This window comes from Oncorhynchus keta, chromosome 1 (genome assembly GCF_023373465.1).
Source record: "Oncorhynchus keta strain PuntledgeMale-10-30-2019 chromosome 1, Oket_V2, whole genome shotgun sequence".
NCBI lineage: Eukaryota > Metazoa > Chordata > Actinopteri > Salmoniformes > Salmonidae > Oncorhynchus > Oncorhynchus keta.
In genome coordinates this window covers 37,895,547-37,921,476 of record NC_068421.1, presented here as the reverse complement: position 1 = coordinate 37,921,476, position 25,930 = coordinate 37,895,547, and the positions used below count along the sequence as shown (strand labels likewise).

Below are 25,930 nucleotides of genomic sequence, written 5' to 3'. Positions count from 1 at the left end.
GAGCGAGACAGACAGACAGACAGACAGACACACAGACAGACAGACACACAGAAAGAGAGAGAGAGTGAGAGAGAGGAAGACAGAGAGAGAGAGAAACAGACAGACAGACAGACAGACAGACAGACAGACAGACAGACAGACAGACAGACAGACAGACAGACAGACAGACAGAGAGATAGAGAGAGAGCGAGAGAGGCAGACAGAGAGAGAGAGAGATGGGACAGACAGACAGACAGACAGACAGACAGACAGACAGACAGACAGACAGACAGACAGACAGACAGACAGACAGACAGACAGACAGACAGACAGACAGACAGACAGACAGAGAGAACGAGATAGAGAGACAGAGAGAAAGAGAGAGAGAGACAGAGAGAGATAGACAGAGAGAGAAGGGACAGGTGTAAGGCAGTGTAATCCTCACCCTAGGTCTATTATTATTTTTATTTTTATTTTTTATTTCACCTTTATTTAACCAGGTAGGCCAGTTGAGAACAAGTTCTCATTTGCAACTGCGACCTGGCCAAGATAAAGCATAGCAGTGTGAACAGACAACATGGAGTAAACAATTAACAAGTCAATAACACAGTAGGAAAAAAAGGGGAGTCTATATACATTGTGTGCAAAAGGCATGAGGTAGGCAAATAATTACAATTTTGCAGATTAACACTGGAGTGATAAATGATCAGATGGTCATGTACAGGTAGAGATATTGGTGTGCAAAAGAGCAGAAAAGTAAATAAATAAAAACAGTATGGGGATGAGGTAGGTAAAAATGGGTGGGCTATTTGCCGATAGACTATGTACAGCTGCAGCGATCGGTTAGCTGCTCAGATAGCAGATGTTTGAAGTTGGTGAGGGAGATAAAAGTCTCCAACTTCAGCGATTTTTGCAATTTGTTCCAGTCACAGGCAGCAGAGAACTGGAACGAAAGGCGGCCAAATGAGGTGTTGGCTTTAGGGATGATCAGTGAGATACACCTGCTGGAGCGCGTGGTACGGATGGGTGTTGCCATCGTGACCAGTGAACTGAGATAAGGCGGAGCTTTACCTAGCATGGACTTGTAGATGACCTGGAGCCAGTGGGTCTGGCGACGAATATGTAGCGAAGGCCAGCTGACTAGAGCATACAAGTCGCAGTGGTGGGTAGTATAAGGTGCTTTAGTGACAAAACGGATGACACTGTGATAAACTGCATCCAGTTTGCTGAGTAGAGTGTTGGAAGCAATTTTGTAGATGACATCGCCGAAGTCGAGGATCGGTAGGATAGTCAGTTTTACTAGGGTAAGTTTGGCGGCGTGAGTGAAGGAGGCTTTGTTGCAGAATAGAAAGCCGACTCTTGACTTGATTTTCGATTGGAGATGTTTGATATAATATATATAATATAATATATGCCATTTAGCAGACGCTTTTATCCAAAGCGACTTACAGTCATGTGTGCATACATTCTACGTCTGAAGGAGAGTTTACAGTCTAGCCAGACACCTAGGTACTTATAGATGTCCACATATTCTAGGTCGGAACCATCCAGGGTGGTGATGCTAGTCGGGCGTGCGGGTGCAGGCAGCGAACGGTTGAAAAGCATGCATTTGGTTTTACTAGCGTTTAAGAGCAGTTGGAGGCCACGGAAGGAGTGTTGTATGGCATTGAAGCTCGTTGGGAGGTTAGATAGCACAGTGTCCAAGGACGGGCCGGAAGTATATAGAATGGTGTCGTCTGCGTAGAGGTGGATCAGGGAATTGCCCGCAGCAAGAGCAACATCATTGATATATACAGAAAAAAGAGTCGGCCCGAGGATTGAACCCTGTGGCACCCCCATAGAGACTTCCAGAGGACCGTACAGCATGCCCTCCGATTTGACACACTGAACTCTGTCTGCAAAGTAATTGGTGAACCAGGCAAGGCAGTCATCCGAAAAACCGAGGCTCTGGGCTGGTGCAGTCAGATCACCAGAGGCCTAAAACATGTGGCTGTATAGTAGATCTAAGAGTTTTCATTGTCCTCAAGTGGCAATAGTGGAATGCATGTCCCAGTTGTTCTGTTTCTCTATAGGAAGCAGTAGATAAAGAGAAATAGAGGAGGGTATCCTACTGAGGGGAGCCAGCTGGCTGTCTCTCTTCACAAGCCTCTATCTATTCAGCAGGGGGCACCAGAACAAGGCCAGGTTAAAAATACCATCAATATGAGAGGGTAGCTGGGAGAGCAGTGCCCCTGCACTCCAACCGAGGGGTGTGTGTGTGTGTGTGTGTGTGTGTGTGTGTGTGTGTGTGTGTGTGTGTGTGTGTGTGTGTGTGCGTGCGTGCGTGCGTGCGTGCGTGCGTGCGTGCTGTGTGTGCGAGAGATAGATAGAGAGAGAGAGAGAGAGAGAGAGAGAGAGAGAGAGAGAGAGAGAGAGAGACGAGGGAGACTGAGTGCTGCAGGAAATGACTATTTTTTTTCCTAAAGCATGGCCAACCGATAAAGCGTCAGTATTTTGCATAATCCTGAAGAGAAAGAGCGAGGGGAGAGTAAAGGAGGGGGGAAGGAAGAGAGTTGAGGCAGTGAGAGAGATGAACCAGAGGAGAGGAGTAGGAAGATGTAAAAGGTAAGGTAACGCGATGGAGAGAAGGTAGGGGGAGAGGAAGAGGAGAGCCTCTGTGAGAAGCTAAGTGTTCCTCCCTGACTACCAGCCAAAGGACAGACATTACAGACGATCACTATACTGCAGAATGAAGAGAGAGAGAGAGAGAGAGAGAGAGAGAGAGAGAGAGAGAGAGAGAGAGAGAGAGAAAGAGATTGCGAGAGAGAGCGAGAGCGAGAGAAAGAGAGGGAGGGAGGGGAATATGTGTACGGACAGGTTAAAGAAAGTGACCAAGGAAATGACAGGGGGTGCAGCAGACTTCCTGATGAAGGGAAAAAGGCTAAAGGATCAAAGAAACACACACTCTAGAATGCGAACACACACACACATATATAACTACCCTGCTGAGCAGTGGACAAAGCCCATGGAAGACGATGGGGGAAAAAGGAGTCAGGCTGGGAAAACAAACAAGACAGTGAAACACCGGAGCCGTCTCCAGGCTTCTCCAGGGTCTAGGCCTGCTGTTCCGACTCCTTCCCCACAGACAGAGCCCAGAGGGCAGGAGAGCCTGGGAGCTGACAGGGGGGTGTCACCTCCTTCCTGACCCCACTCTGACTGCATGCCACCCTATGCCCAAGACCCTGTCTAGTATACCAGGCTTCTCAGCGGCACTGGCCCGGGCAGCAGCATGTGCTATGGTGGCTTTTTCACTCTTTGCAGCTTGTGCTTGTTTGACCCGGCCTGTTCTGTGTCACACTGTTCGCACGGCCTGGGCAAGCCTGCCTTCCCAGGGGGCCAAGTGGAAGGCGGCTGTTCTAAAGCTGTGGTACGGGGATGGTCAGGTCTGAGTAGCTGAGCTCATTACTGATTCGAAGGAGGGCTCAGCTCCGACAGGAGAAGAAGCAAGGGGCTTAGATTAGGAATTTACTGCAGATGCTTGGGGTGGGATTGGGCTGAGCTTCAAGACAAAATAGAGGTAGAGGGCTGAAGAGGAGAGGAGATATGGATCTGGAGATAAGAGGTAAATAAGGGAACAGGGGAATTGGAAAAAGCAGACACAATCTCAAGACAGGGAGCAAGAGACTGCAGTGGTATCGGTGTGTGTGTGTGTGTGTGTGTGTGTGTGTGTGTGTGTGTGTGTGTGTGTGTGTGTGTGTGTGTGTGTGTGTGTGTGTGTGTGTGTGCGCGCGCGTGCGTGTGTGTGTGTGTGCGTGCGTGCGTGCGTGCGTGCGTGCATGTGTGTGTTGGACTACTGTGTAAGGTGCAGGATATCTTATAATGAGTTGATAACTCCACCAGGATAAGAATACCAGCCTATAAAACAAAACATGGCAGCTTACATAAACATACATAAAAGAGAGGTGTCAGCAGGGGGTTAGAGTGGAGGGATACTTACAATTTTGAGCTTTTTCACAGCCTCCTCGCACACATGCATCCCTCTGGATTCCTCCACCTCCACCAGACCCAGGTACTACAGATAGATAGATAGATAGATAGATAGATAGATAGATAGATAGATAGATAGATAGATAGATAGATAGATAGAGAGAGAGAGAGAGAGAGAGAGAGAGAGAGAGAGAGAGAGAGAGAGAGAGAGAGAGAAAGAGAAACAGCGAGCGAGAGAGAAACAACGAGAGAGAGAGAGAAACAACGAGAGAGAAACAACGAGAGAGAGAGAAACAACGAGAGAGGGAGAGAAACAACGAGAGAGAGAGATGGAGACAGAAAGAGAAAGAATGAGAGATACATTAGAACTCAGAGATGCAAAGGCTGTTATGAAGATTTTTACAAACTGCATGAACACACAAATATGCCCAAGTACCCTATGCAATGTAGTTAATCTCCTCTGCATTCACATGATCACAAAACAGTGTAAGCCAATCCATTTCAAAGTGAGCCACCAGACTGTGTCAGCTGCTAATAATGAGGATGAATGAGGGACGATAGAGTCCTTTTACAGGATTAGATTTCCAGTCCCCCAGAGTTCCCTGTGGTGCGTCGGAGGCCCTTGGAGAGACAATTAGGTTGCCAGAATGTTTTTTGTCAAATATAAACCCATTCGTCTGAGCCAAACCAGCAGAGTGGAAAACATACCGAAAAGGTGCCTCAAATAGATTGTATACTATTTTTCCGCAGAGGCCTTTTGAAAGCATGAGTCACTTTATTTACCCCATTTAGAGTTATGTGTGGCTTAGTGAGTGTGTGACAGAGAAAAGGAGAGAGATAGAGAGAGAGAGAGAGAGGGGGCGGGCGGGGGAGAGAGAGAGGGCGGGGGAGAGAGAGGGGAGAGGAGAGAGAGAGGGGTGAGGAGAGAGAGAGGGCGGGGGAGAGAGAGGGTGAGGAGAGAGAGAGGGCGGGGGGAGAGAGAGAGGGCGGGGGAGAGAGAGGGTGAGGAGAGAGAGAGGGGCGGGGGAGAGAGAGGGGGGTGAGGAGAGAGAGGGTGAGGAGAGAGAGAGGGCGGGGAGAGAGAGAGGGTGAGGAGAGAGAGAGGGCGGGGGAGAGAGAGAGAGGCGGGGGGAGAGAGAGGGTGAGGAGAGAGAGAGGGCGGGGGAGAGAGAGAGGGCGGGGGGAGAGAGAGGGTGAGGAGGAGAGAGGGCGGGGAGGAGAGAGAGGGTGAGGAGAGAGAGAGGGGCGGGGGAGAGAGAGGGTGAGGAGAGAGAGAGGGCGGGGAGAGAGAGAGAGGGGGCGGGGGAGAGAGAGGGTGAGGAGAGAGAGAGGGTGAGGAGAGAGAGGAGAGGGGCGAGGAGAGAGAGGGTGAGGAGAGAGAGAGGGTGAGGAGAGAGAGGGTGAGGAGAGAGAGGGTGAGGAGAGAGAGAGGGTGAGGAGAGAGAGAGGGGGAGGAGAGAGAGAGGGTGAGGAGAGAGAGAGGGTGAGGAGAGAGAGAGGGCGGGGGAGAGAGAGAGGGCGGGGGAGAGAGAGAGCGGGGGGTAAGAAAAAGAGACAATGTTCCATCAAAAAGATTTCATCACTGAGCAAATTTCAGGTCTTCTGAGCGCAAACTTTAACAGTTGTGAAAATTCTGTGCAACTCTCGGTGCACGATTACTGTGAACACCGAGGCTGTACTCCCTTTAAATTAGTTTTAACAGTGATCAAGTGGATATTGTGGCTATTCGATCATAACGTAGGCCTAAGAAAGTGGCCAAACATCAAAACAATGGAGAAAATGTCCTTCAGACAAGTAGGTAACTGAAACTGTTGTTGAAACTGAAACTAAATGTTTAATGCAAAATATAAAATGCATCATCATTCCCATACCATTATTACAGAGAATTAGACAAATGATGCTACCCTCTGCCTATTGGCTACTTAGTTTATTCAAGCCTGTCTCAAAATACAATACTGCCCCTTTAAGACAAAAAAAGCTCTTTACCTGACTTGCTTTTCAAAAATGTCTAGAAATGCACACCTTTCCTGCTCTTCGTGCTCTGACTACAAATTATCTATATCTGGGCTATTAACTCACTAACTAGGAAAGGACATTAACAAAATGTGCACACGTGGCTACATGTAGCCCTCGCTTTCATCTCAAAACAAGTGTATCTACTCATGGCTGCTCATGCTGTAACAACAGTCCAGTTCAAGGTGAATGGCACAGATCCATATATGGCAATGGTCTCGTTGTATATAGGCATACTGCAGCTCTGATTGGTTATGCTGCACCAGTCTGTGTAGAGTATGTGCTTGTCAATGCAATAGAATCCTACTCCAATGCAATCTGTCTACAACAAAATCTTTTGTATAGTTAGTTTTGCATACAGTCCTGCATAGTTAATTTTGTTTCGGTATGTGGAATTGAAAGTGGCTAATATTGTGTTGATTCCATCACAATTCCCACAGGAAAGGGACATGCTGAGTGAAGTTAAATATCGTGCTACTCCATGCACGCTGATATTTCTTCTGTGCAACCTGGGGAACTCTGTGCCCACGTGCAGTTTAGAGGGAACATTGGAGAGAGGGAGATCAAGATAGAAAGAAAGAGAGGGAGAAAAAGAGATAGACAGAGAAAGAGAGAGAGACAGAGAAAGAGAGAGAGAGAGGCCGAGACCCGCTAATTATCAAAATCCAGAAAAGAGACGTTAAATTCTTCAACCACCTAAAAGGAAGCGATTCCCAAACCTTCCACAACAAAGCCATCACCTACAGAGAGATGAACCTGGGGAAGAGACCCCTAAGCAATCTGGTCCTGGGGCTCTGTTCACAAACACAAACAGACCCCACAGAGCCCCAAGACAGCAACACAATTAGACCCAACCAAATCACGAGAAAACAAAAAGATAATTACTTGGCACATTGGAAAGAATTAACAAAAAAACAGAGCAAACTAGAATGCTATTTGGCCCTAAACAGAGAGTATGCAGTGGCAGAATATGTGACCACTGTGACTGACCCAAACTTAAGGAAAGCTTTGACTATGTACAGACTCAGTGAGCATAGCCTTGCTATTGAGAAAAGCCACCGTAGGCAGACCTGGCTCTCAAAAGAAGACAGGCTATGTGCACACTGCCCACAAAATGAGTTGGAAACTGAGCTGCCCTTCCTAACCTCCTGCCAAATGTATAACCATATTAGAGACACATAATTCCCTCAGATTACAAAGATCCACAAAGAATTCGAAAACAAAACCGATTTTGATAAAGTCCCATATCTCCTGGGTGAAATACCACAGTGTGCCATCACAGCAGAAATATTTGTGGCCTGTTGCCACAAGAAAATGGCAACCAGTGAAGAACAAACACCATTGAAAATACAACCCATATTTATGTTTATTTATTTTCCCTTTTGTACTTTAACCAGTTGCACATTGCTACAACACAGATAATATGACATTTGTAATGTCTTTATTCTTTTGGAACTTCTGTGACTATAATGTTTACTGTTCATTTGTATTGTTTATTTCACTTTTGTATATTATCTACTTCACTTGCTTTGGCAATGTTAACATATGTTTTCCATGCCAATAAAGTCCCTTGAATTTCATTTAATTGAGAGAGAGAAAGACCTCCAAACAACTGCTACTATGCTCTTGTAGCAAAACAGCACCGAAAGACACGCTCGCCTTGTTACTAGCTCTATAAGCATTTCTCTGCACCTGTTTTAACACCTGGAAATCTGTGTAAGCGACCAATAAACGTACAATTTTTATATAAATTTTTAACAGCTTTTTGACGAGGACACCAAAGAATTTGCGGTGTGTTTGTAAACAACAGCTGTTCGGTTGCGGCTGTAAGCTATGCTAGCTAACTTAGTCTAGTTCGGGGGTAGATCACGAGCTACCAGTAGCTACCAGTAGCTCACAGCCCAGCTATGAGTAGCTCGCCAAGCAATTATGAAAGTACATGCATTTTAAAAATGTGTTCCATTACAGTCAAAAATAAAACTCCCAGCTATTATCCAATCAAACCCACATTTACATTATCCCACCCCAGGTTTGCCATTATTGGCTTAAAAAGCCAAACGTAAAATAATATCTGCCAATTAACATCCAGCGATATTGCCAGACTGTCTGTTTTGTGTGAGCGTTTGTTTATCACTCCATGGAGCCAGATAGCGATGCTAATGATAACTGTTTTGTGGGTAGACAGAAAGACTTTCCCCAATAACCTCAATTAAATGCTAACTGCAAAGTAAGCTTGCCTCACAGAACTATATCATGATTTGTTGTATCAATTGGGTGGGCATTGTTTTGTTTTTTACCTCCGACCATGACATGTGGTGCAGCTGTAGGCCTAACAACATAAACATTGCTAGACCGACACCAAAGACAGTACAATATGAAGATAAGCTAAATTTGCTTCTCCGATAAGACTCCCCGAACACAGTTGTAGGTGATGTCATGGCGACAATGGGTAGCTAAGCTCATGCGTAGAAACACGTAATCGGTTCTGACGGTCATCGCACGCCGAACTGCACATGTGCAGGCCATCAAATTAAAGGCACTATTTCGATGTAAAGTCGTTTTTTTACCAAAATGAAAACGTGTCAGTTCGTCTCTCACGAGGTTGGTGTTATAACATGTTCAACTACTTAAGACATTGGGTCGAATCTAGGACGTGCCTTTAGATTTCAAGACAATTAACAATTTACGAAGAGTTTTTCACTTCTCTCATTTACGTCTCAAACCCCAAACCCTGGCCTGGTCTGTTTGGTCTATTTCACAAGTGTTCCCGCAAATCTTGCGATGTTGCGCCTCTGTGTTTAGAAACCCTGTGCCAACACATTCCTCTCTTGCTAGATGCGCAATTAAAGTGGAATTACACTCAAAAATCGAATCTCCTGATGTGATTTACGCATTGACATGGACTCAGAAGATCCATTTTCGTTTGTTTCTCTATGAATAATTAAACTGTTGAGAGGAACAAAAATAAAAACAATTCTAAACCAGGTAAAATAAAACAGCGAAAATGGAATTTGGGGAAAAAACTAAAGATAATTGCATGGGGCCTGTCATGCCAGATACTGTTTATTAACCATTATTTTACCAGTTATAATGGCATCTCTTGTACACCAAGGATCTGGGGATGAGTTGCAGGGTAAAGTAGAAGAGAAGAATGTGCCTATTTAAAAGCTATGAAAAATGAGTAGCTAGCTTCATTTAAAAAAAAAATCTCATGCTGGAAAAAGGTTGGAGACCCCTGGTCTAGTTTCTCAAGGTTAAAGTTAGAATTACCATAGTATTTGCAGGTGGGAAGGTCCTGACGACCAGGGTTTAATATATATTTTTTTAAATGAATGTTTATAGATTTCCCAAAGAAGCATCGCAGCGGGCCCACATATGCTGAGCACTTGTTGGCTGCTTTTCCTTCATTCTGCGGTCCAACTCATCCCAAACCATTTCAATTGGGTTGAGCTTGGGTGATTGTGGAGGCCAGGTCATCTGATTTAGCACTGCATCACTCTCCTTCTTGGTCAAATAGCCCTTACACAGACTGGAGGTGTGTTGGGTCATTGTCCTGCTGAAAAACAAATGATAGTCCTTTCGTGGAAATTCTTATGATGTGTCTCCTTCTGGGCAGCTCACAGTAAGGGTCTAGTCTGGGCGGGTCCTCGTCCTCTTTAGGTCAGATGGGAATTTCCCTCACGCTTCCACCACCGGTTTTCCTCGCAGACCCCGACTGGAAAGCTCCGCAGACAGAAGTAATCCGTGCCGTGACGTCAAATGTGGTGGAAATTCTTACAGAGGGACACTCAAAGTCAACCTTAAATGAATTATTGTTTATTGTCAGCACGCTAGAGAGGTTCCAACAAATTCAAAGCACCATATGCCAATCAGGAGCTCTGCCTGGGCAGATGGACATTAGCAGTTGTCTTATATACAGCTATACACAGACAAGTTATATTTGCATAATTTAGCATAATTAATTCATCATTCATCCAGACCAATACTGTTTTTATTTAATTTAATTTTTACCCCCTTTTCTCCCCAATTTCGTGGTATACAATTGTTTAGTAGCTACTATCTTGTCTCATCGCTACAACTCCCGTACGGGCTCCGTACGAAGGTTGAAAGTCATGCGTCCTCCAATATACAACCCAACCAAGCCAAGCCACACTGCTTCTTAACACAGTGCGCATCCAACCCGGAAGCCAGCCGCACCAATGTGTCGGAGGAAACACTGTGCACCTGGCAACCTTGGTTAGCGTGCACTGCGCCCGGCCCGCCACGGGAGTCGCTGGTGCGCAATGAGACAAGGATATCCCTACCGGCCAAGCCCTCCCTAACCCGGACGACGCAAGCCCAATTGTGCGTTGCCCCACGGACCTCCCAGTCGCAGCCGGTTACGACAGAGCCTGGGCGCGAACCCAGAGTCTCTGGTGGCACAGTTAACGCTGCAGTACAGCACCCTTAACAACTGCGCCACCCGGGAGGCCAATACTGTTTCTTAATAACATGTTTTTGATTAATTTCACCTTTATTTAACCAGGTAGGCAAGTTGAGAACAAGTTCTCATTTACAAATGTGACAGACCAATACCTCACTAGGCTTCTTCTCTCTAAGCTGAGACCTTGATGATGATTCCATATGTGTTACTTCATAATGTTGATGTCTTCACTATTATTCTACAATGTAGAAAATAGTCCAAATAAATAAAAACCCTGGAATGAGTAAGTGTGTCCAAACTTTTGACTGGTACTGTATACTATTGGTTTACTGTTAGAATTGGTTGTAAAAGACTACAAAAATACTGTTAAAAATAACAATGCATAGACCTAGAACATGCATGGCCAACCTTGCTGCTAGAGATCTAGCTACTGGGTGTGCAGGCTTCGGTTCCAGCTCAGCCCTGACATTCAGCTGATTATTTGTATTAGACACTATTCATTTCACTTTCTTCTTTGTATGATATGAAATAAAGTGTTGATTCTTTGAATGAAGTATAGTGTGTTTTCTGGTCATTGAACAGTCCCCGTTGGTCTGTTTTATTTGGTTGTCACTAATTTTGTCTGGTGATATTGCACAGATCTGAAGCCGATGTCCTTGATTCTTGGTGTGGGTGTAACAAACCCTTCATGGCTGACCTAGGATGCAAACCCTGTCCACAACAGCACTTCATACCCACAAAGCAGCGTCCATTATCCTACCAAGACCATGTGACAACCAAATAAAACAGACAAACAGGATGACATGCACGGGACAGAGACATTACTAGCAAATACCACTGTCATGAGCTAGTGCAGAAAGGAACACATTGAGGTTCATTGTGATTTCATTTCAAAATACATGTTGCTTGAAATAAAGTTTCAAGTTTTTTGCTTCATGATATGTATCATCCCGGTGTAATTACATGCAGTTCAAAATGATCCCCACAAAGTGTCACCACTGGCATTTGTGTTATAGTCTAGCAGCTAGCTTTACTACAAACCACCAGCTAGACCGCATAACATCAGGTCGATAATATGTGCCTTGCGCAAGCTAGCGGTCCGTTAAAACTACAGTATGTTTCTTAATTGAAACCTAGTGGGCCATACAATTGGGTAAACTATAGTTTTTTTTTTGAAGGAAGCAGCTGAAGAGCTAGGAGAGACAGATTGGTGAGGGGGAGAGAGGTGTTGATAGTGGGGTAATGACTGCTGCTAGCAATTCCTGCTGGGGATCTGAAGCATGCCATCATGGATCTTTTCCATTAGAAATGTTCCCTCCTATCTATCCACCCCCCCCCCCCCCTCTCTATCGCTGCCCTCATCCCTCACTTCCCCCATCCCTCCTCCCCTGTGTCCCTTTTTATCTGCCTCTCCTCTCTTACTGTTCCCCACTCTACTGCCCTAGAGCAGCACTCTGATAGTACTCCTTCACTATTCTGTTCGTTAAAGTTGCATATAAGGATCCATCTATCCTACGCATAGACTACAGCTGATTTTGGGGAACCAGAGTGGAATTACTAAGAGCGTGCTTATATACCACAATGCAGTTGGGCTGTCGTATAATGCTTAATTGGGGAGAAGGCAAATCACCTCAGACAAATGGGTGGAAGAGAATCATGCAGCAGTTTCACCAGGGAGGAGGTAGAATTGATCTATCCCCATCCATCCACCCTTAGGCACTATTCACTATTGATCTCTCCCCATCCACCCTTAGGCACTATTCACTATTGATCTCTCCCCATCCACTGGGCCTCCAGAAAGACTTAGAGACAGCTAAGTCTCATCACTAGAACTAGGATCATCATTACTGTCAGGTTCTGTTCTGTTCCACTGATCACACCGCCACGGGACTTAGGATAAGAGTAAAAATAAAAGTCAGAACTAAGTTCGATCTAAGGCTAGAGTTAGGTGTGATTTTGTAATACGAAATACAACTTCCTTCCCTGCTGTCCCAGATAGTATACCAATTGAATCTTATAACTCAACATTTTGAACCAAAAGATTAAGAGTAATAATAGTTAGGTTGAGGTTTAGTTAAGAGTCGGTTTACGACCAGGTCCCAGGACAGGGGTCTCAGTCTTACCCTGACGGGGAAGTTGCATTTGCCCTTGCGTACGGCCTCCTCATCGGCCTGCCACTGGTGGGGTCTGCTGGCCTCTGGCACGTAGGTGGGCTTCTTCCTGCGCAGGCTCTGACGCAGCTTATTCATCTCCGGGGTCTGGGGCTCCCTGTTGCTATGGAGACAGAGACACACAGGGGGGCGAGGTCAGTACGTGTTAAGTTGTGTGCTCGTGACAGCCATGGGGGTGAAACGACAGTGACAAGAAATGACACCTCTACTCTGAAAGCGAGAGAGACAACTATGGTAGCCCAGAGGGACAAACCCTTTTTTAAAGAGAGAAAGCGTTTGTCCCTATGGACCACAGCAGACAACGCTGTAACTGAGATAAACTAATGATAGGTGTGTGAAAACGCTACTATCCTTTACAACCTAGCAATTTAATCCATGTTATCATCATTAAATATCTATACAGAGCTATATCTGTTAGATTTGTTTAATCACATTTCCATCAGAGTTTAGGGTTACAGGTAGAGAGCTAGACCACGAAGCCAGACAGTCCTTTCATCCTGTGGGCTTTGAACATCGGAATTATTGACACACAGACACACACACACACACACACACACACACACACACACACACACTTAATTAGGCCATTCAGCCTGAATACCTAATTTGCATTGGTAATTTCAACATCTTCATAATGAAACATGATGACACTATCAAAACAAGACCTGTTTAAAAATGCTAATGAGTCTTTTTTTTTGTGGGAGTCAGTTTCTCGCTGTACGAAGTATGAAAACTGAACCAGAGAAAGAGAAACATCTCAGAATATCGCACGGCCCAGTTTAAAGCGGAACAGACATCCTCTCAAATGATCTTACCATCTTGGGCATCTCGGCGGTCTTGCCCCAAGCTTCGGCATTCTTTTCTCCTGGCTTTCACTAAGTATTTGTCTAGTGGGTGTGTTGAAGTCTTTCCAACAGTATGATCAGAAAGTATAATCAGCTGATCTCGATAAAGCTCTTCCAAAGCAATCTGTCAGCCCTGTAGAACTGTCCTCCTCCCGTAAACACACGGGCTAAGCTTTATATACTGACTCAAACACACGGTTATTAGATAAGCCTATGACACACACATTCACACACTCACTGCTTCCCGTAAGTTCTGTCACCTTACGGGATGGGTAGCAGGTGTGAGGCATGGCACGGCGGAAGTGAAAGTGTGTGTAAGGTTGGGTGTGTGTACAGGCACATTGGGATCTGTTTACGTGGTGCGTTTAAATGAGCCTGGTGTCGCTGGCATTGCTGGCATGTTGCCTCTGCCAAGAGCAGCAGGTCCCTCAGAGGCCAGGCGGGAGGGGTGTTTCTGGGCAGCATGCTGGCAGCGCGGCACCTGGCCGGCGGCCCCCACTGGGGCAGGTGCAGGAAGGGGGGGCGAGGGGCAGCTGGCGTCAGATGTCTCCCCAGGGAAGGAGCAGGGGAGCGGGTTTGGAGACATGGGGGGACCAGCCCAGGCAGGGGCCAGGGCTCTGGGTGTTCTGCTCCAGTTTCAGGGCTGATCTAATGGACTTGCTATGAGGTCATGTGATCTAACGGCTGAGCTCCTGCCAAGAAGGCTGCAGAGGGACAGAGGGGAGGAGAACGAGAAGTATAGACGGAGGGAGTGAGAGCGAGAGAGGAGTGTAAGAGAGGGTAACAGAGAAAGAAGGAGAATGAGAGAGCGGGAGGTAAAGTGTCGGAAAGGGAGAGGAGAAGACAGGGGTGAGAGGGATGGGGGAGGGTGGAGAGGACTTTGAAATCTCAATCTCATCTGATTGAGGTCACAGTGTTGCTGCGTGCCTCTCTCTGCCAGGGTGTCAACCCCCTGTACCCAGCACCCTGCCACTCACCCCAGTCAGCACAGACCCAGCATTCAGAGGATGGCACACTGGCACTGCCTGACCAAACTGCAGCCAGAGGGCAGTGAAGGAAACCTTGACAACATCCCCCATCCCCCTTTACACCCCAACCTCTCACGTCTAACTTCTTATAGGCCTAGACCCCTGTAGCTTTACAAAACATGTATCTCCAAGGCTGAGTACAGACAGACCGACACACAGACACAGACACACACACACACACATTTGTTTAACTATCCTTGTGGGGACCAAACAATTGATTCCCGTTCAAAATCCTATTTTCCCTAACCCATAACCCTAACTCTAACTCTAACCTTAACCCCAAACCCCTAACCTAACCCTAACTTCTAACCCTTGCCCCTGAGCCTAAAATATCATTTTTCATTGTGGGGATCGGCAAAGGATAGTAAAAAAACACACACACACACACACACACACACACACACACACACACACACACACACACACACACACACACACACACACACACACACACACACACACACACACACACACACACACACACACACACACACACACAGTATAGGCCCATGCCAAGTTTCAACAAAGAACAAATAGTTGCACCTCACCCAATGTTTTCATTTAAATAATTTCTTTAAATTGTACCTTTATTTAACTAGGCAAGCCAGTTAAGAACAAATTCTTATTTTCAATGCGTGCCTAGGAACAGTGGGTTAACTGCCTTGTTCAGGGGCAGAACAACAGATTTGTACCTTGTCAGCTCAGGGATTTGATTTTGCAACCTTGCGGTTACTAGTCCAACGCTCGAACCACGAGGCTACTTGACGCCCCACATCTGGACACATCTGGAGTACATTGTAACGGGAAAGTGTGTTTGGTTGGGGAATGACCTATGGCTTTTTGTCTTTCTTTTGTTTACCGTAGACTGAAGTCATCCTCCCATTTTGCCCACTCACTCGCCCCGGTTCTCACTTCATGTCTCTCTCTTTTCCTTTCTCTCTCTGTCTATCTCTCCCCCTCTCTCTATGCCTCTCTCTCCCTCACACTCTCTCGGCCTCTCTCTCTCAATTCAATTCAATTCAATTCAAGGGCTTTATTGGCATGGGAAACATGTGTTAACATTGTCATATTATATATATATATACAGTGTTTTAACAATGTACAAATGGTAAAGGACACAAGATAAAATAAATAAGCATAGATGTGGGTTGTCTCTCTCTCTCTCTCTGAGATTTGCATTCACAACACTAATCAGGCAGGAAACATGTTTTTTAAACACTACTAAAATATTGCACACCACTGTTTAAGAGACCAAGGTAAACATTCCGCACAGCGCTCCATGTTTGGCAACGGAGACCTTTTGAATGAAACAGCAACAATATAAGAGTTATTACATTGGAGGGAGGAGTGTGTGTGTGTGTGTGTGTGTGTGTGTGTGTGTGTGTGTGTGTGTGTGTGTGTGTGTGTGTGTGTGTGTGTGTGTGTGTGTGTGTGTGTGTGTGTGTGTGTGTGTGTGTGTGTGTGTGTGATGAGTGCGCCCTTCAGCCAAAGCAGCACCATTAGAACAGCGTACAGCTGGAGCCTGAGGACATACTATCATTGCATCCAATCAAAATAACCAGGAGGAGCCGCCACACAGCTGGCAAATAACACAGGGCCAGCCCAACTCGGCACACAAGAGTTAATGGAGACACACACACACCTAACACACACACACACACACACATACAGTACTTTCCCTCACCTATACCCGTCCTCAATCACAATCTCCTCCTCCCTAAAACCCACTCCCACTGTTTGGCTGGCAGACATAACCACAGTGTTGCTTAATGTTTATTGTCTTGTACAGTGTGAGGCACTGTAGGCTTCTGATATACATTCAAAGCCAATAAATAGTATTACTGTTATTCATTGTCATCCTTATCAACACAAAACAGCAGCTATAAATGTCCGTTTACCAACCGCAGGGACGCAGGGACTATCCTCTCTCCCCCTCAGATACCCATCTCTCTCTCGCTCTCTCCATCTCCTCTATCTCTCCCTCTCTCTCTCCTCCTCCTTTCTCCTGTGTCTGTGTCTGAGGCTGCAGGAGGGAGATGCAGCAGTGGATCTGTCCCTTTAAGAGTGTCTCCCTGAGAGTTGATCCTGCTCCATGGGAGGGAGAGAGAGAGAGAGAGAGAGAGAGAGAGAGAGAGTCAAGCTGCAGCGGTGAAAGTGACAGTCCTCTCCCACTGTGTGTTCCTTCCCAGCATTACCGTGAGCTGTCGAGACACACAGCTAGTAGGGCAACATACCACCCCGTATGACAGTGTCCACATGCAACATGGGACCGGGCTGGCGTAGGGGGTGGGTATTAGTGTGTGACGGTGTGCATAAACAACCTGTTTCTCTCTCGCTCTCTCTCCCTCTCTCTGAACGTCTCCCTTTCTCTCTGTGCATCTGTCATACAAACCATGGCGTGTTAAATACCTCTGTTTTTATACCCTTTTCTAAGGTTTTCTCTCCTTTGTGATTTAATCAACCTTCTTCCTCCCTCTATCTCTGTCAGTGACCTATATTCCTCCTCTGCATCTCTCCATCTCCTCCTCCTCCCTTCACCTTGCTCTAGCCACAGATATACAAGCCTGGAATCGGAGCACTAGATTACAGCTACATGGGCTTTCTTTTCTCTCTCAGTCACGGTGCACATAAACCCCTGAGATATTAACAACAGGAATCAGAGAAGTAGAGCAGGCAGGAGGGAGTGGGTGTGTGTGTGTGTGTGTGTGTGTGTGTGTGTGTGTGTGTGTGTGTGTGTGTGTGTGTGTGTGTGTGTGTGTGTGTGTGTGTGTGTGTGTGTGTGTGTGTGTGTGTGTGTGTGTGTGTGTGTGTGTGTGTGTGTGTGTGTATTAGTGGGTGGAGGTAAACGATGGGAAACATATGGAGAAGGAGAGAAAGAGAAAGAGAGAGAGAGAGAGAGAGAGAGAGAGAGAGAGAGAGAGAGAGAGAGAGAGAGAGAGAGAGATCAAAGCCAAAGGAACTGAGTAACATTAAGAAATGCTATAGGTGGAAGGAATGCAGTTTGAAACCTACCAAAAAACAATTAGGCAACAACAAATTCAATCCCTTTTAGACAATTTCCTGGGTAAAACGTTCCACTGTAATAGTGAAGGTGTAAACTTGGCAGTAGAAAATCTTAACAGTATATTTGACCTCTCAGCTTCCCTATCAAATCTAAAAATCTCAAATAGAAAACCGAAGAAAATTAACAATAATGACAAATGGTTTGATGAGAATGCAAAAATCTAAGAAAGAAATTGAGAAACCTGTCCAACCAAAAACATAGAGACCCGAGAGACTATGAATCACTAAAACAATACAGAAACACACTACGGAAAAGAAGAGATGAGAAATCAGCTCAATGCAATTGAGACTCTAACCACTTCTGGGAAAATTGAAAACACTAAACAAACAACAACACGAGAATTATCTATCCAAAATGGAGATGTCTGGGTAAACCACTTCTCAATCTTTTTGGTTCTATAACAAAGAACAAAGAGCAAAAACATATACATGATCAACTACAGATCTTAGAATCAACTATTAAAGAAACAAAGAATGAGACAGATAGGCCTGTGGTGTCGATGGTATCCTCAATGAAATGATCAAATATACAGACAACAAATTCCAACTGGCTATACTAAAACTCTTTAACATCATACTTAGCTCTGGCATCTTCCCCAATATTTGGAACCAAGGACTGATCACCCCAATCCACAAAAGTGGAGACAAATTTGACCCCAATAACTACCGTGGAATATGTGTCAACAGTAACCTTGGGAAAATCCTCTGCATTATTATTAACAGCAGACTCACATTTCCTCAATGAAAACAATGTACTGAAAATGTCAAATTGGCTTTTACCAAATTACCGTACACAGACCACACCCTGCACACCTTACAACAAACAAACCAAAACAAAGGCAAAGTCTTCTCATGCTTTGTTGATTTCAAAAAAGCCTTCGACTCAATTTGATGAGGGTCTGCTATAAAACTGATGGAAAGTGGTGTTGGGGGTAAAACATATGACATTATAAAATCCATGTACACAAACAACAAGTGTAAAATTGGCAAAAACACACATTTCTTCACACAGGGTCGTGGGGTAGACAGGGATGCAGCTTAAGCCCCACCCTCTTCAACATATATATCAACGAACTTCACTAGAAAAGTTTGAATCTAAATGTCTGAAAAAACAGCAGCACCTTCTGTTCTGTCAGACCTGTGGAAATCAAGACCAAAATAATGGTGTTCCAAAAAGACAAACCACAAATACAAATTCCATCATGCCCTCACTATACATACCTTGGCCTAAACATCAGCGCCACAGGTAACTTCCACAAAGGTTCTGAGAGACAAGGCAAGAAGGGCATTCTATGCCATCAGAAACATAAATTTCAACATACCAATTAGGATTTGGCTAAAAATACTTGAATCAGTCATAGAGCCCATTGCCCTTTATGGTTGTGAGGTCTGGGGTCCGCTCACCAACCAAGACTTCACAAAATGGGACAAACACCAAATTGAGACTCTGCACGCAGAATTCTGCAAAAATATCCTCCGTGTACAGTAAAACACCAAATAATGCATGCAGAGCAGAATTAGGACGATACTAATTATCAAAATGAAAAGAGCCATTAAATTCTACAACCACCTAAAAGAGTTTTCCATTCACAAACAGAGAGATGAACCCCCTTGGTCCTGGGGCTCTGAAAGAAAACACACCCTATAGTCATGAGAAAACAAAAAGATAATTACTTAACACATTGGAAAGAATTAACAAAAAAACAGAGCAAACTAAATGCTATTTGGCCCTATGGTCTGACCACTGTGACTGACCTTAAAAAGCTTTGACTATGTACAGACTCAGGGAATACGCCTTATCAAAGAAAGGGAAGTAGACCAACTAGCCGTGGTCCATATTAGGAGACATATTTCCCCAGATCACACAGATCCACAAAGAATTCGAAAACATATCCAATTTTGCCCATACCTACTGCACTGCCATCACAGTGACAGACAGCTAAATGATTTATTTTATCTTGTGTCAATTATTTGTACATTGTGTATGTATATATATATATATATATATATATATATATATATATATATGTATATATATATATATATATATATATATAATATGACATTTGAATGTCTTTACTGTTTTGAAACTGTTGTATGTGTAATGTTTACTGTTAATTTTTGTTGTTTTTCACTTTATATATTCACTTTGTATGTTGTCTACCTCACTTGCTTTGGCAATGTTAACGTTTCCCATGCCATGTCAAAAAGACAGTGGTGAAACACAGCCAAATAAAACTAGGATGGACTATAGCATAGTAAAACATCAGTAAAACAAACACATACACAATCATAGTAAAATCACAGATAGTGAATTTAGAGATAAACCATCCTAAATTAATTTGAGAGAGCCCTTACATTCAATTTGACTATGGAAAAAAAACTATTTCTGTTCTAGCCTGTGGAAACAATTTGAGACAAAACCACTCCACATGCTCACTAGGTTTGCAGAACATTGGACTAGTTCGTTCAGTAATGGTAGTAACTATAGATGAACAACAGAGTTTCACATTCACACAGCCTTCAGAGAAAGAAATATAGTTCTCTCTTAACACAAGTATTATGGTCTTCCACAGTTAGAAAAGCCCGACCGCGGGGCAGGGAGCAGGGAAAACGTTTATCAAAGCTAAAGGGAAGTAGACCAACTAGCCGTGGTCAGGGGTAAGCCGCTACCGCACTGTGACAGACAGCTAATGATTCCATTCTACCGGAGATCAGGGAGCGTTGCGGGAACGTTCCCCGGCCATGTCAAAAAGACAGTGGTGAGGAATGGTGAGTAGTGAGGAAAAAAACTTCCAATGTATAAAATCAGGAAGCATATTTATGATGTTACCTTCGTTCTATTTCCTCGGCTCATCTGCCTTTCTATGTGTGTTTGATGTGGACAAAGCCGTTTTATTAAAAGACACGCACACAAATGCACCACACACACACACACACACACACACACACACACACACACACACACACACACACACACACACACACACACACACACACACACACACACAGTGCAGCCTCAGGATGACCCAATTTTCGGGACACCAAACGTAAATACTCAGACACCAAACGTAAATACTGAGTGATATTTATATAATGAATATGAACTCGGAGGGCAAAAATGATTAAACATTAAAGCACTGAACCTCTCACAAAAGCCTTCAATCATACAAAAACTCAAGTTAAATCTGAACTGGTTCACCAGCAGATTAGTAAGAATGGCTCAATCCGTGTTCAAGAATGGCCTTTTTCCCTTTATTCAGATTACAATCTCTCACTTTCAGTTATTTACAAATGAAATCATCTCCAAAATATCTCTATTTTTAAAACAAACAATAGAAAGTTGGCTGCAATTCCAGTTTAATCCACCAGAAAAGACAGAACAAATATTACGACAAATATTATGGTTAAACTCAAATATACTAACCGATAAAAACCATTATCTTTTTTTTTATTTTTTTTATAAAATCATAGACAGGACTGGTGGAGTTGGCACACACGCAGTTACAACCAACTGACTGCAGCATTACCGCAAATATGTAGGACCCAAGGGGAAAGGGGAGAAGGTAAGGAACTTGTCTGTGGTCCTGCATTAAAGACCAAAATTGGCTTAAGAAAATTGTGATAAATAAAAAAGTAGACCAGTTTCATTTAAGTACCTAATATACAGCTGCGCCAAATAGTTTGGAGTAGATTTTCGATGTACCGATTCCATGACACATGGTTTATGAACTGCTATACAAAACGAAGCCGGATTCAAAACTTAGAGCTATTTTTTACATTTTGTAACCAATAGAATGTTCTATATGTGGGGGATACAACCATGCCAGCTCTGCAGATTTTGCTGCGAAGAGACAGAATCATTAGATCACTTGCTTTGGTACTCTCCATATGTAGCTTGTTTCTGGTCACAGGTTCAGGAATGGCTGAAAAATTGCCACATGTACTTGGAGCTAACTCAGCAAATAGCACTGCTGGGTGATCTAAAAAGTCATAGTCAATCGATCAATAATACAATAATACTCGTAGCAAAGGTGCTTATCTTTCATTTATAATCTCTAGAAACTATGAGAATAGAAAGGTCTTTCATTTACAAGCTTATTGGCGTCAGCTAATGGGGATCCTAATAAATCAAATCAAATCAAAATGATTCGAGCCTGTCTCAAAATACAACACTGCCTCTTTAAGACAACAAAAGCTCTTTACCTGACACACTTTTCAAAGATGTCTAGAAATGTACACGTTTTGTGCTCCTGATCTATATCTGGGCTAATAACTCACTAACTAGCAAAGGATATGAACAAAATGTGCACACGTGGCAACATGCAGCTCTCACCTTGATCTCAAAACAAGCGCATCTACTCAACCGCTCATGCTGTAAACACAGTCCAGTTCAAAGTGAATGGCACAGATCCATATTTGACAATGGTCTATTTGCATATAGGCCTCCTGCAGCTCTGATTGATTATTGCCGCACCGGTCTGTGTAGAGTATGGGCTGAGTCGTGCGTGTCAATGCGATAGAATCGTACTCCGATGCGTTCTGCCTACAACAATATCGCTTGCATAGTTTGTTTTGTTTTGGTATGTTGCATTGAAAGTGGCTAACATTGCGTTGATTAAATCACATTTGCCACAGTAAAGGGAAACGTTGATAGTGTTAACAGGGAAAACTGTATAACAGTGGTCACCAAACTTTTCTGAGTCAAGATCACTTTCTGAGTCAAAATGCAAGCTGAGATCTACCGCTCAGATTTTTTTTAACATGACTTAAAAAAAAACGTAAGACTATGCAACATCAACCAATTAAAAAACAGTAATGTTTTGTCAACGCATATTGGCTTTGCTTGAATTGCCCTGCCAATGCATTGATGATTGGGCCATTTTTGTCAATTTAAAATACAACATTTGAGGCAGGGTTATGAACACACCGTTGTTGTATTACTTGTGAGGCACACAGCTGCGTGAGAATACATTTAAATCATTTGTTTTGAGTTTTATTTTACTGAACAGACGGTGCCTGCATCTGTTGGTCAGTCTCAGCGGAGGGAGAGAGCAGTAGACTGAAGGTCTGCTTCTCAACATCCCTCCACTCTGCCTTTCATCAAATGGGCACTGTCTTCCAGCTGATGGCGAAACTCGCATCGCACCTGCCTCATGCACAAATTCATGTTGTTACTCCTATGAACAGAGAAAGTGAAATAATCCTCAATATTAAAAAAGACTCAAGCTGCTAATAATAACAACAACGAAAGCCTATAGATACACTTTCCTACCCCCTGTATATAGCCTCCTTATTGTTATTTTTTATTTTATATTTTACTTTAGTTTATTTAGTCAATATTTTCTTAACACTTATTTTTCTTAAAGCTGCATTGTTGGTTAAGGGCTTGTAAGTATGCATTTCACAGTAAGGTCTACTACACCTGTTGTATTCGGTTGTATTCAGCATTTCACATTAAGGTCTACTACACCTGTTGTATTCGGTTGTATTCAGCATTTCACATTAAGGTCTACTACACCTGTTGTATTCGGTTGAATTCAGCATTTCACATTAAGGTCTACTACACCTGTTGTATTCGGTTGTATTCAGCATTTCACAGTAAGGTCTACTACACCTGTTGTATTCGGTTGAATTCAGCATTTCACATTAAGGTCTACTACACCTGTTGTATTCGGTTGTATTCAGCATTTCACATTAAGGTCTACTACACCTGTTGTATTCGGTTGTATTCAGCATTTCACAGTAAGGTCTACTACACCTGTTGTATTCGGTTGTATTCAGCATTTCACAGTAAGGTCTGTTGTATTCGGTTGTATTCAGCATTTCACATTAAGGTCTACTACACCTGTTGTATTCGGTTGTATTCAGCATTTCACAGTAAGGTCTGTTGTATTCGGTTGAATTCAGCATTTCACATTAAGGTCTACTACACCTGTTGTATTCGGTTGTATTCAGCATTTCACATTAAGGTCTACTACACCTGTTGTATTCGGTTGTATTCAGCATTTCACAGTAAGGTCTGTTGTATTCGGTTTTATTCAGCATTTCACAGTAAGGTCTACTACACCTGCTGTATTCGGTTGTATTCAGCATTTCGCAGTAAGGTCTACTACACCTGTTGTATTCGGCGCATGTGACAAATAAGATTTGATTTGAATAATGCCAACAGCCTGAGACGAATAAAAACAAATAGGAACATCAGGCTTTATCGAGTTTTTTTACAGAAATGTTTGGCGATCGACTAGGAATGCCTTGGAGATCGACCAGTAGATCGCTCTCGACTGCTCTAGAAAGTTGAGTGAAGTTCAATCTCGTGGTTCTCTATGTGGGCTGAGATTTCTTCTGCGAGGCAGTCCCGGGGGGAGGTGCGTGGGAGCAGCTTAGAGGGAACATTGGTTGAGGGTAGCTGAAAGCTGGGACTAAAAACAAACTAAAGATAAATCATGTAAATCATACTGTCCTTGAAATGTATGTAGTATGTATGTGTGTAGTATGTATAAGCTGGAAGTGGAAGCATTGTTGTATTGTTGTCCAAGTATTGTTGTCCATTAGTTTACTCCAATTAGGGGAGAGGTGGCAGGGTAAGGGGAAAATGATAAAGAAGGGTAGGGGTGGAATACAGAAGACGGCCCTCTTTGGTAAAAGACCAAGTCCATATTATGGCAAAACAGCTCAAATAAGCAAAGAGAAACAACAGTCCATCATTACTTTACAACATGAAGGTCAGTCACAATGCAAAATTTCATGAACTTTTAACGTTTCTTCAAGTGCAATTGCAAAAACCATCAAGCGCTATGATGAAACTGGCTCTCATGACACCCACCATAGGAAAGGAAGACCCAGAGTTACCTCTGTGCAGAGGATACGTTCATTAGAGTTACCAGCCTCAGAAATCGCAGCCCAAATAAATGCTTCACAGAGTTCAAATAAAGGACACGTCTCAACATCAACTGTTCAGAGGAGACTGAGTGAATCAGGCCTTCATGGTTGAATTGTTGCAAAGAAACCACTACTGAAGGAAACCAATAAGAAGAGACTTGCTTGGGTCAAGAAACACGAGCAATGGACATTAGACCGGTCGAAATCTGTCCTTTGGTCCAAATTTGAGATTTTTGGTTACGAAGTAGCTGAACAGATGATATCCACATGTGTGGTTCCCAGCTTGAAGCATGGAGGAGGTGTGATGGTGTGGGGTGCTTTGCTGGTGACACTGTCAGGGATTTATTTGGAATTCAATGCACACTTTACCAGCATGGCTACCACAGCATTCTGCAGCGATACGCCATCCCATCTGGTTTACACTTAGTGAGACAATAATTTGTTTTTCAACAGGACAATGACACAACACACCTCCAGGCTGTGTAAGGGCTATTTGACCAAGGAGAGTGATGGAGTGCTGCATCAGATGACCTGGCCTCTACAATCACCCAACGTCAACCCAATTGAGATGGTTTGGGATGAGTTTGACCGCAGAGTGAAGGAAAATCATTGGACAATTGCTCAGCATATGTGGGAACTCCTTCAAGACTGTTGGAAAAGCATTCCATGTGAAGCTGGTTGAGAAAATGCCAACAGTGTGCAAAGCTGTCATCAAGGCAAAGGGTGGCTACTTTGAAGAATCTAAAATCTAAAATATATTTGATTTGTTTAACATTCTTTTGGTTACTGCATGATTCCACATGTGTTATTGCGTAGTTTTGATGTCTTCACTTTTATTCTACAATGTAGAAAATAGTAAAAATAAAGACAAACCCTTGAATGAGTAGGTGTGTCCAAACTTTTGACTGATACTGTATATTTACAACAACAAACATATCAATATATATATATATATATATATATATATATATATATATATATATATATATATATATATATATATATATATATATATATACACACACTACCATTCAAAAGTTTGGGGTCACTTAGAAATGTCTGTTTTTGAAAGAAAATTGCATTTTTTGTCCAGTTTAACCATATGGTACGTAAGAAGTGCCCATCAAGCCAATCCAATTTGTGGGAGGTGTTTCAGGAAGCAATGGGTGAAATCTCTTCAGATCACCTCAACAAATTGACAACTAGAATGCCAAAGGTCTGCATGGCTGTAATTGCTGTAAATGGAGGATTCTTTGACGAAAGCAAAGTTTGAAGGACACAATTATTATTTCAATTAAAAATCATTATTTATAACCTTGTCAACGTCTTGACTATATTTCTATTCATTTTGCAACTCATTTCATGTATGTTTTCATGGAAAACAAGGACATTTCTAAGTAACCCCAAACCTTTGAACGGTAGTGTATATGGGGGGATTGGAAATGATGCAGACAAAAACATGTAATACTGAGAGACTCGGAGCAAGAAAAGTCTGCTCGTCCCCACGACAACCGGCTGTTTCCACTCCCCCTCTCTCCATCCCACATATCCTACCCCCTC

At 43.5% G+C, this 25,930-nt stretch overlaps 1 protein-coding gene across 5 annotated transcripts in view; it reads right to left on the bottom strand.

The window, feature by feature from the left end:
* Positions 1 to 25,930, bottom strand: part of LOC118396326 (numb-like protein) — a 102,537-nt gene that overhangs the window by 12,914 nt on the left and 63,693 nt on the right. For 2 of the 5 annotated variants that reach the window (XM_052524018.1, XM_052524008.1), the window contains exons 2-3: positions 12,505 to 12,655; positions 3,956 to 4,030 (exon numbers count right to left, since the gene is read on the bottom strand). In XM_052524018.1, the coding sequence (XP_052379978.1) occupies positions 3,956 to 4,030; positions 12,505 to 12,630 (201 nt within the window). In that variant the 5' untranslated portion in view covers positions 12,631 to 12,655. Of the gene's footprint in view, positions 1 to 3,955; positions 4,031 to 12,504; positions 12,656 to 13,367; positions 13,518 to 16,323; positions 16,511 to 25,930 lie in introns of those variants that run through there. The other 3 variants (XM_052524020.1, XM_052524019.1, XM_052524015.1) reach the window with 3 other exon arrangements.